This window comes from Toxotes jaculatrix, chromosome 10, assembly GCF_017976425.1.
Source record: "Toxotes jaculatrix isolate fToxJac2 chromosome 10, fToxJac2.pri, whole genome shotgun sequence".
NCBI classification, from domain to species: Eukaryota; Metazoa; Chordata; class Actinopteri; family Toxotidae; genus Toxotes; species Toxotes jaculatrix.
The window spans coordinates 16,989,342-17,000,911 of NC_054403.1; the positions used below are offsets into that span (position 1 = coordinate 16,989,342).

An 11,570-nucleotide genomic window follows, 5' to 3' on the forward strand; every position below is an offset into this window, starting at 1 on the left:
TCTCTCATGGGAATAAGGAAACCTGGAAGAACTGAGATGTGGTATGTGGTTTGAGAAATTTGTGATTAATCTTTGATGTGCAAAGACGTTTTTTTTTCCTCCAGTGACAATTCATCTGCACTCAAGTTCAAGCGAAGTGCAATTACTTTATTTTCTCCTTGGGACCAAGCACATCTAATGTCTTTCCTTTTATTTCCCATATCATATTGACACAAACACATTCTCTTTTTTTCTCCATTCACTGTATTACAGTAGCAGCACTTTAGCAGTAAAAGATTCTCCTTGTCTTCTTCAGTTAGGAGAACCTGTTTGTAAAATGCACAAAGATACACTTCTGTCCCTGGGGACGTTGCTAATTTTGGAGCAAAGCACACAAAACAAAACAAACCGTCTCCACATGAAAGGCCTCATGAATATTTACAAGTGATGATCACAGTGGACTATTATTATCATTATACCTCTCTTCATGCAGGAAATGTAAAGCCAGCACACATGCGTGGCTCCAAATGAAAGATGTCTCAAACCTCGTCCTTGATGTTTAATTTCATTCACTGATTTCATTTTTTATTTTTTAGGTCAACAAGCATGAAATGAGTCTTTTCTTTCTCGATATATAATAAACTGTTAATACGTGGCCTGTTTTGCAGCATATTTCATCATCACTTTGGCACTTTTGAATGAGATTTTTGAAAAATGTCCTGAATACAGAGGTTTTAATGTGATGTTGTTGGCTACAAAACACTTCAAACCATTTCAAACACTAGTAGAAGTCATTGTTAAATCATGTGACAGCCATGCAGTACACAAAAAAGTGCAGATACAGCTCAAAAGTATCAGTCAATGTTCACATCAAACATCAGAATGGGGCAAAAAAAATGTGATCTCAGTGACTTTGACTGTGACATGATTGTTGGTGTCTGACAGGTTGGTTTGAGTATTTGTGAAAATGTTGATCTCCTGGCATTTTCACATTAAACAGTCTCTAGAATTTTCTCAGAATTGTGCGTAAAACAAAACTGTGGATGGAAACACCTTGTTGATGAGAGAGGTCAGAGGTGAATGGCCAGCCTGGTTGGAGCTGACAGAAAAGCAACAGTAACTCAGACAACTACTCTTTGCAAATGTGGGGAGCAGAGGGAGATCTGAGAATATACAACACATCAAACCTTGGCTTCAGCTGCAGAAGACCATATCAGCTTCCACTCCTGTCAGCCAAGAACAGAAATCAGAGGCTGCAGTGGACACAGATTCACCAAAACTGGACAGATGAAGACTGGGGGAAAAAAAAACTTAGCCTGGTCTGATGAATCTTGATTTCTGCTGTGGCACATAGATGTTAGGGTCAGAATTTGGCCTCAGCAGCATGAATCCATGGACCCAACTTGCCTTGTGTCAGCAGCCCAGGCTGGTGGTGGTGGAGTAATGGTGCAGGGAACATTTTCTTGGTCCACTTCAGGTTCCTAATAGCAATCAATCACGGTTTGAATGCCACAACCTATCTGAGTACTGTTGCTCAATCAGCTGCACAAACATTTCTAAGTGTACCTCAGTTTTCCCATGTACTGTACACAGGCCTAAAGTGAACACCAGGTAGCATATACAGGGTGAGCTTCCTGTGAGTATTACATAATCTCTGATTAATCTTTTTTCTAAGCTGCTTTAATGAGTGTCCTGCTTTGTTGCTGCTTGCCAAACTTTGAACCTGTCTTGACTGTCTGTCCTCTTTTGCTATGAAATGTTTTGTAACGAAAAAAAAATTGCAGAAGTTAATAGCTTTCACTTTGATGAGAAGGCTCTGCAGTGCATGAACTTCCCATACCTCCTGACAACCCTCAACCACTGTCTGTCTCTAACTGCTGTAATTCAATCAGACTTTTTGTGGGTCTTTCCTGACATCTGAGAGACAAGTGTGAAAGTGTGTTACTTTGATATTCTCAAGTGGAGAATTACAACTCAGTCTTGTCTTGCAATGAATATGTTTCACTGCTGGAAGCACTGTCACCACGGAGGCATAATTTTTAGGATCAGAAACTACTAACATGTTGGTAATGATGGATTCTAAAGGCAACAGAAAATGTATTAATGTGAACTGAAACAGAATCTGATATGTTAAATTTAAGACTGACAGATTTGTTTTGGACAGACACTATACTGCACCACTGCATGCAAACATTTTAACAGGAACTGCCTGGACTGCACATACAGTATCAATATAGGTCAGTCACAAATGAACACGCAGTATGTTGACATTTTAAAGATGTAAAGATGTACCACCTCATCAACAACTTGTATCTTCACAAGTACAAAGTGCATTTTGGCGAGAAAATTTTTTTGTTGTTATTGTTTTTTTGTTTGTTTGTTTTGTTTTTTTACAAATCAGTTTATGAAAATAGTTTTTATTTGTTTACTTTTTGGTGAAAGCCTTTAGTCTTAAGACACTGAAATTTTCTAAATCATTTAATAAATCATTCATGATAAAATCCTCCTGAGCAGAGGGAGTTCCTGTCAGGGAACTCTGGACAGTTTTGCTGTTTTCAACATCAAGAATTAATTCTCAGTCTCAACATAGTAAACTTAATGATACTTAATTATCACTGTCTAAATCACACATCTCCACACTGGGCTCTGATGCACTTCTGAACAGAGAGTCTCATCAGATGGACAGTGAGTATAAATCACCACTTCATAAAATAACAAAAGTTGAAGCTAACTTGAACCATCAATCATTGCACAACTTAGTCACCAATTCACCTTCAGCTACATGAAGCACTCGGTTTAACGTATAAGACTTGGTGACACCTTCCTTTGGTCAGTTAATTTGTCCTTTATCCAAATTCTCATTACCATTCCTTAAACGTGTCCTTTTAAATGATGTTTATATTATATGACCATGTTTAGGGACTTTCTGAATCCTTATCTGTACCTAAAAACCCCCTCTGTCTCATTCTGTCTCATCTAGTTCAGTCTGGTTGCAGTGAACTTTGGATGTGACTACGCTGGAATTGTGCAAAAAGTCAAACCAACAATAAACCACGCGTACTCACAAACACAAGCACACTCATGCACAAAAGGACACACAGATTACATACTGGCACTGCAACCCCCTGCTTTAACACCAAAAGCCTTGTCTCTCTCTCTTTCAGTCTAATCCATTGTTTGGTCTGTGGTAATGTATATGCATGCTAAACAGCTTCTGGAATATAGACCACACAGATATATCAGTATGTCAATAATTAATGAAATATTATATTTAAAATCCATATCTGGCTCATCTGTCCTGAAAAAATAATGTTTTTGTTATTCATTCAATGGCCATGTTGTAAATACAACAGATATCCATTGATCTTTTTAGGGTTTTTTTTTTTTTTCATTCTAGAGTTTGACAAAAGTATTATATCCCTCTGTATATAATGTGGAGGCAGTAGAGCACCAAAATTAAAAATTTATCTTGGAATCAAATTAACAGTAACTGTCAAAGACATTTTCATGCAACACAACAGACATCAGCCTCATCCAAGTTGGACGAAAGTTTGAACAGCTCACTCGGCAGTTGACCCTGCTGCAATCAACCTGAAGCTGAGTACACTCAAAACTGTGGAGATCATGGACTTAATGATTCTAATTGGTTGGCAAGTGTCCATTAATTTCTTGTGATGGACAAGATAACACCTCCGATGCAGGTGTTTGTTTGTTCGTTGCTCTAAATTAATGAACCAGGTCTCTAGAGTGTGTGGGAGAGAGTGTGAGTGAGTGTTGCCTGGTAATGCATCAGTCAGCCATTCTAAGGTACAGGGAGTCTATTTATGTATATCTATTTGCAAAAATGTGCTGTTACTAAAAGAAAGAAAGATATTTTTGATTCAATTAGCCTACATATGGTGGTTTGCTGACGAATGTCCCTGGATGATTGGATGGTTCTTTGCCTCCACATCATCCACTACTATTACGAAACATATGACTCAGAGAGGATTATCCCTGACTTAATACAGCTTTAACTTAACTCCACCAATCTGGCATCAGCTATACAACAGTGTCTCCTCCTGGCATCAAGGTGGTACAGGCATTTAAAATCATAGCACAACCACAGCTGTTGAGTCTCTGCACAACAATCACAGTCTGGTTTGGATCAACCACAAAGAAGGTCAATAAAACACCACGGAGGAGAGTCGGCCTGCTGAAAAGATCATTGGTGCTGACCTGCCAACTCTCCCTGAACTGTACACCTCCTGAGTCAGTAAACAGTCACACAGGGAAAATCAGCACAGACCGGTCACGCCCTGGACATAACTTATTTGACACCCCCCCCCCCGTCCACACTTCTTATGGTCCACTTGTGGAGAGTGAAAATGGACACCAATAAGGATTCATAAGATGTAAATAAATCTGTTATTAATGGGTAATGAATAACCACTTGTTTTTTTTTTTTTTATCCTTAGCTGCAGGGCATCTTGACCTCAATCCAATTCACTAACTTTGATTAATGACTTATTAACTTTTTTATTTCAGACTGAAGCGCTTAGACTCAGGTATTAGAGATATTTTTCACAACTTGACAGCAGCTTATAACAAATCTATGAAGAATTATTATTATCATTATTATTATTATTATTATTATTATTATGTATTAAATAATGATAAAGCCCTTAGTTACAACTTATAAAGCCTTAAAGGGTACCTTATGAGAAAGTGAAGCTTTATTTTAACCCCCTGGTTAGCATTCATACACACTCTAACAACAATTGGTTTATAACACGCCATAGCACAATATAGTGTTTCTGTAAACAGATGTACCACCACAGATGCCCAAGAAAAATGAAAATTACAAACTAGTTCTGTAGCTTTCAAGTCAAGATCTAACTGCACCTACAGCCACCTGTGATCTTATCACTAGTCTGTTTAATTATGGGTCTAAGACATGAATCGTTTCATTATCAATGAAAAGGATCGATTTCAAAAAGTCGCACTGATACCTGCACAGCCCCGCAGGGCCTCTTGCAAACAACATGAACGTTTCTATAGTTTAACATTTATAATTAAACCCAGCAGCCCCTGCTCTCCACCTTAACCGCACTGAGGTTTTCAGCTGCACCATGAGGCAATGATGCAATCGGCGCATGCCACAGGACATTTCCTACGTGTCAGCACAAATGAGGCGAGGTGAGCCCGGGAGCCGGTGAGGGAGACTATACGGAACACGCCACTTCCAAAATTCAACATAAACAGATGTCGTGCAGAAAGATGTGAGTCTAACCTACTTTACTGATACGCTAACTGATCTGTGGCTGCCACTCTCTGAGGTGTCTTACGGAGGTGTGTGCACACTGTCAGGGGAATCCCGGCCATAAATGTGCAGCTGATAGCCTACAGACCCTTGCCCCCGTATGATTATTCATGTACTCGCCCCCCGGCTTATCCTAATGGTCAGTTTCGTACCTGGCGACCACCTCCTCCAAGCGCCACGCTGACCTGTTATTTAAAGGGCACCCACACTAACCTGAACACTGTCTGACTGAGGTTACTCATAGTAACCTACATATAGGCGATAGTTAATTGCTAGACTTAATAGGCATAGTAGATTATTATTATTTTTACAATGAGTTCAAACCAACCCAAGAACACCATGGAGAAAGGTATGAGCAAAGTAACATAGGATTGTTTTACTGGTGAGAAGAAATAATTGAGCGACTTTCTTGAAATGTGGGTTTAAGCCAGCTGATGCAACAGCATTTCACCAAAGTTTGGACTTTGTTGGAGCTGCCACGTGTTGTTGTTGTGTGCTAATTGTTCACTCAGCTGGTGGAAGTAATCCTTCTGTGTACACTGTGCTGGAATGTGTCAGTGATTTGACTGAAGCTGTCAACCGATCCCAGCAGCGTTGTCCGCTTTAATTTTCACCCGCACTTATCCTGGTGCTCAGTGTGTGACCAGGTGGCGGACTGTGAAGACGTTTACCTTACTGCAGTTATCACGGTTTTACAGGAGGTTTTAGAAGTTAGTGCCCACTTTGCTGTGCTGCTGGCAGCTGAGCAGAGCCTGGTGTATGGGGTGTCTGTGGATGTAAAGCAGCAGAAGATCAGGGGAGTTTAAGAGACGTTTTTATTAACCAGGAGCCCATCATTGCATTATTGCATTATGTCCTGAAGCCTATTGCATTATCTGCTGGTACACATTACAAACCAATGGCTTCCTTGGCTTTCTGAAAAATTGATGAATGGCTTTAATAAAACAGGTTCCAACCGTAAATGTGGGGTATTTTTTCCCCCACATTTACAGTGACCAGGCTAAGCATTAATCTTCCTTTTGACAATGTAAGTAAAACCTGTTGTGTCATGGAAGTAGAAAATATTGCATGCCCTGTTGCCAAAAGCAAGAAACCTTGTACATTATCACAGAGAACAAGTGCCACAGCTTCTGGGCAAATGTTCACTGCACAGAATCTGTGGATGTGCCACATCAGTGTATTGTTTTAAGATTGCTTAACAAGTTTTTACTAATGGTTAATCCGTGTGCCAGAGATGGTCTCTGCAGGGTTTTATCTTTGAACAATTTCAGCTCAAAAGTTATGAATTAACTTGAATGTTAGTGAAATGTCACGTTTAAATTGAATGAAAGAAAGATGAGTTGTGTACTTCTTGTTTGGATGCACCTTTTATTGAAGATTGACATGACAAACACTTGTTTTTGTTTTCTGAACTGCTTGATAGATGATTCATTGGCAGGGGTCCTTGAACTTTGCCACAGATTCCATTGGAAATATGAGCAGAAAAACTACTTGTGGTTCCTCTTGTGCATTTAAGATACTATTATGAAAAAATAATTCAAGCTAAATTGATAATTGATTGTAGAGATTTGCTAAGCATGCATTCATGCTTCAGCAATGTCACTTCTTAACTCCTAACTGAACGATGAGAAGCCGACAGCACTGTTATTTATATCTATTTGATTATTTATATGCCATTATCGCTGCATAGTCTTCCAGGCAGCAAGAAGGTTCCTCCTCTTGGGAATCATCTTTTTGTTCTTGTAAATATGAATATTGTTAGTGTCCACACAAAGGCATCTTTTTGCCCTGCCTCATCTGAGCTCTTCTCCTCTTCACAGTTCGTAGCAAGATGACAGAGTTTTGGAAAGAGCACTCCCAGGACGCCACAGTGGAGGAGATGATGCTGGACTCCCGTGCCAGAGAGCTGACTCAGCATGAGCTGCCCGAGATCCTCTCCATGCTGCCTTGCCTGACCGGGCACAGAGTCCTGGAGCTGGGAGCTGGCATCGGGTGAGCACACAGCTGCAATAGTCCAAGTGTAGTAGTGGATGTGTGTGAGCGGGATTTTCACTCTCTTTATTTAATGTAGGGGCCTGTAGCAGAAGACATGAGAGCGTGTCCGATAAGCTCCAGATTTCCATGCAAAAAGTGAAAGGTTCTTTAGAAAAGCTTGGTAAACAAGAGCCAGTGATGCTCTTACAAAGAGATAAAGCCAGCACAGGTTTTTTTCAGTGATAGTGGCAGCCACCAGTTATGAATCTAAAGCAGGGCGACAGTCAACATCAAGCGGTTTCACACACACATCATTATTTTACTCACAATCTAAGACTGCAATAAATCTTGCCAAGGCTATATCTGGGAATTTGGGAAGAAGAAGAAGAAGAAGAAGAAGAAGAATTCAAGCTAGTTAATCAGTTAGTGCATTCATTAAAGAGTGGCAACTTTCAAATTCAGGTGATCATGTAATGTTTTAGATGCTGATATTGTGTTGAAACATTAAAAAGCTTCAAGTTTGCTTCTGCCTTTAACACCTTTTGTTTTTTATTAATTGAAGAGCATTTTATGAATACAGCTGCATAAATATAACACTGACTTGTCTCTACAGTCGTTACACCAGTCACCTTCTGACCAAGGCTGCCCATGTAACAGCTGTGGACTTCATGGAGAGCTTTGTGGAGAGGAACAGACAGGTCAATGGTCACCATGACAACGCTACCTTCATCCAGGCTGACGTCACAAAGCTTGATGTCCCCCAAAACAGGTTCAGATACCTGATATGTTTCATTATATCTTTTATGGGGGGCTTTACTGCTTTCAATCACATAAATACTTGACATTCTCCACTGTTGTGCACATGGCCTCAATCCAGTTGATCAGTTTTTCACAGCTAGAGGTACACTAGCAAAATAATACACTGAAAGTAACACTAAATGCAAAACAGATATATTAAAATAAAACAAATACGGTTAACGTTCCTGGTGCATTCAATGTTCTCCTCAGCATTGACTTCATCTTCTCCAACTGGCTGCTGATGTACCTGAGTGACGAGGAGCTGAGGACCTTCATAGAGAAGGTGCTCGGCTGGCTGCAGCCCGGTGGCTTTCTTTTCTTCAGAGAATCGTGCAACCATCGATCAGGTACCGAGCTAATATTTAAATTTCTGCATCCCTCTCACATGATATTCAGTATTTTAACATTCTCAGTGACTCAGTCTCATTTAAGAAACTTAAAAAGATTCATGGTCTCTTCCATAAATTTGAGATTGAAATAGAGCCATGACAAATTGAAGTTTTGCAGTCCAGGTTCAGTGTCTGATTTCCATATATACCATAATTTGCGGTTTCTTTCTCAGATGATTATAACTGTTCTGCAACAGTAATCAGGTTATCTTTTTGATCAACAAATAAAATAAGGAGAAGCATTTGTTTTAATGCATCACTTTCTACCAAGGTGACAGCAAGAGGGACTTCAACCCCACCTGCTACCGCACTGAGGCACAATACAGCCACCTGGTATCATCAATACAAGTGGAGGGGCCTGAGGAGGGCCAAAAGTTTGGTTTCGACATTGTGTTGAAAAAGAAAGTTCAGACCTATGTTGAGGTAGAGTCATTTAAGTCTTACCAAATGTTAAAGACTTAAATTAAAAAAAGAAGGACAGAGCAGTGTGTGATGTGGGTGTGATGATGTGGAGTTAACCCCTTTCACTTCCTCATCTCTGTCCCCCTCTCACTTCTCTCCCCCATCACCACTCCCCACCTCCCATCTCACTTCCTCCTATTCCAGATGAAAAATAATCCCAATCAAATCTGTTGGCTGCTGGAGAAAGTTCCCCGCTCCTCTAACACAGAGAGCGGGTTCAGCACCTTCCAGCAGTTCCTGGACAACCAGCAGTACACCAACCGCGGTATCCTGCGCTACGAGAAGATGTTTGGGGCTGGATACGTCAGCACAGGCGGGCCCAGCACCACCAAGGTAGGAACAGAGTCCGGACAACACCAAAGAAATTGGCTGGAAGAAATCAATAGCTGCTTCTAGGAAAAGATACAACCTCAGAGAATGAATCCTGACTTTGTCTTTTCTGCTCAAGATGATTTTGAGTCAAAGTTTCAATATCTTTTTGTCCTGTCATCCTTGGAGACACAGGATGCTTCAAGGCAGAATTACATGGCTTAATCTTTAAGGACTTTGATTAAATTAAAACTTTTGCGACTTCTTCTAACAGGAGTTTGTGGACCTGCTGAACCTGAAGCCAGGACAGAAGGTTCTGGATGTTGGCTGTGGCATCGGTGGAGGAGACTTCTATATGGCAAAGGTAGAGGAAAGGAAAAGACAGAGGAATCTGGCATAGTTAGGTTGATACTAATAATGATGGCAATGATACTGTCACGTTTCAGACCTTTGGAGTGGAAGTGCTTGGCCTGGACCTGTCAAACAACATGGTGGACATTGCCATGGAGAGGGCGATCACTGAGAGGCTACCATCAGTACGTTTAAATGTTCCCTTATGCTATTGGTTTAAATGCCACAGATAATGGTTTGATCAATGTGCCAAGTAAAAAAACAAAATCATTAATGGAATATCCTCCACATTAGGTCCAGTTCGAGGTGGCTGATGCCACCAGGAGGACGTTCCCGGAAGGTTCCTTTGACGTGATCTACAGCAGAGACACAATCCTGCACATAGATGACAAACTTGCTCTCTTCAAACGCTTCCATGTGAGCATTTTGCCATCCTTTAGACCATAGCATTAAGTCAAATATTTTCATTTCAATGATTTCCAAAACCTATTCTTTAACTTTAACTTTTTTCTGTCCAGTCATGGTTAAAGCCAGGTGGCCAGTTGCTTATCAGTGACTACTGCTGTGGGGAGAAGCCCTGGACACCAGTGTTCGAGGCCTACGTCAAACAGAGGGGCTACGTCCTTTATACACCCTCACAGTATGGCAAGGTAAACATACAGTACAACCTATTTATGTAATAGTTTGTGAAAAGAGCTCACTGACCTATGGGGAGTTCAGGCCTTTAGCTTATCACAGATAAATCAGTATTAGTGTATATGATGGCTGGTATAGCGGCTAATATGGACTGGGCTATATTCCTGGCAGCCATTTGTTTCCATTCAGGATTAAAACAAATTTGCAGAGACTTGAGAAATTATCCATCACATCATGTCTGGTTTTATATATTCCAAAATGGTAATGTTCTTTTTAAACTTTTTAAATCCTTCTGTATCACATCTGTTTTACCACACTGTAAGGAAACAAGCAAACAGAAGGGAAACACTGCAAAAGAACTGTTAACTCTGATGGACTGCTTAAATGTTTTTCATGCAGTGATGAACTCTAAAAGAGACATGTCTCTTTTAGAGTGGCCAAAGGTGGATATTTTGCAAAACAATCAGTTACAAATATTAGGCAACTCTTACAAAGTCAAAGTCTACTCCTGTACAGAAAGCCCATGTGTTGCTGATGTGTTACTACTGTCCATCAGCTGGTGGTGCTGTTCCCACTCCGCTTCACCCCTTCTGTCTCTCCTGCTGTAGTTCATTCAGGAAGCTGGTTTCTGCAATGTTCGGGAAGAAGACCGAACAGCCCAGTTCATCCAGGTGATTAAGACAGAGCTGCAGAGAGCAGAGGCCATCAAGGATGAATTCATTGAGGTCAGCATGCACTCTTATACACTCCATTCATTCAAATTAAAGAAAAAAAAGAAAAAACAATAGAAGCTGAATTCCTTCCTAAATTCTTTGGATGACTTGCTCACTGTTCCTGCCTCTGTTCCCTGCAGGAATTCTCTGAAGAGGACTATTTTGCAATAGTGAATGGGTGGAGAGAGAAACTGGAACGTTCCAATAGTGGAGACCAAAGATGGGGACTCTTTTATGCAACAAGGGACTGAGTTATTGTGCCAAGACTGAAGATGATAATAAAAGGAAAAAAATGAATGCTTTTCTCTTTCTTTATTGTCTATGCGTTTGTCTTTGATAAATTCCTTGTTTTTTATTAATTAATTAATTAATTAATAAAAAAGAGGATCTGATGTGTGCCTTAAACCTGCAAGTTTAAGCAACACTTTAAGTGAGGAACTGTCCATGTGCTGAGTGAGCAATTCAAAGAAGTAGTATTATAATACATTAAAATACTGACATGCTACTGACAGGACAAAAAATTTTCACAAACTCAGAATAATTAAAAAATGATTTAAAAAACTTTAATAAACTGAACAAAATAATAATGTCTAGACCTACACTGTGTGAGAAATTCTAGGATCTATTTCTCCTCCTTTGAGCCCATCTCAAATATAC

General features: G+C 40.1%; 1 protein-coding gene across 3 annotated transcripts; it reads left to right on the forward strand.

Annotated features, from left to right (window-relative positions):
- The first annotated feature begins 5,155 nt into the window (after nucleotides 1-5,155).
- Nucleotides 5,156-11,210, forward strand: pmt (phosphoethanolamine methyltransferase). 3 transcript variants are annotated; one of them, XM_041048209.1, is made up of 12 exons: nucleotides 5,156-5,240; nucleotides 7,102-7,273; nucleotides 7,869-8,024; nucleotides 8,264-8,400; nucleotides 8,714-8,865; nucleotides 9,049-9,237; nucleotides 9,488-9,577; nucleotides 9,660-9,749; nucleotides 9,859-9,981; nucleotides 10,083-10,214; nucleotides 10,809-10,925; nucleotides 11,054-11,210. In XM_041048209.1, the coding sequence occupies exons 2-12, from the start codon at nucleotides 7,113-7,115 to the stop codon at nucleotides 11,162-11,164; spliced, it is 1,458 nt and encodes a 485-aa protein (XP_040904143.1). In that variant the 5' UTR covers nucleotides 5,156-5,240; nucleotides 7,102-7,112; the 3' UTR covers nucleotides 11,165-11,210. The 3 variants fall into 3 exon arrangements, with proteins under 3 accessions (XP_040904143.1, XP_040904141.1, XP_040904142.1); XM_041048207.1 differs by lacking the exon at nucleotides 5,156-5,240 and adding an exon at nucleotides 5,506-5,630; XM_041048208.1 differs by lacking the exon at nucleotides 5,156-5,240 and adding an exon at nucleotides 5,819-5,991.
- Nucleotides 11,211-11,570: the final 360 nt, after the last annotated feature.

Bases quoted from the DNA above. Each gene is read 5' to 3' on its own strand.
- pmt (XM_041048207.1), top strand. From the start codon at position 5,594: ATGAGTTCAAACCAACCCAAGAACACCATGGAGAAAG. The intron at 7,274-7,868 runs GTGAGCACACAG...TTGTCTCTACAG, and splicing joins GAGCTGGGAGCTGGCATCGG to TCGTTACACCAGTCACCTTC. The intron at 9,982-10,082 runs GTGAGCATTTTG...TTTTCTGTCCAG, and splicing joins CTCTCTTCAAACGCTTCCAT to TCATGGTTAAAGCCAGGTGG.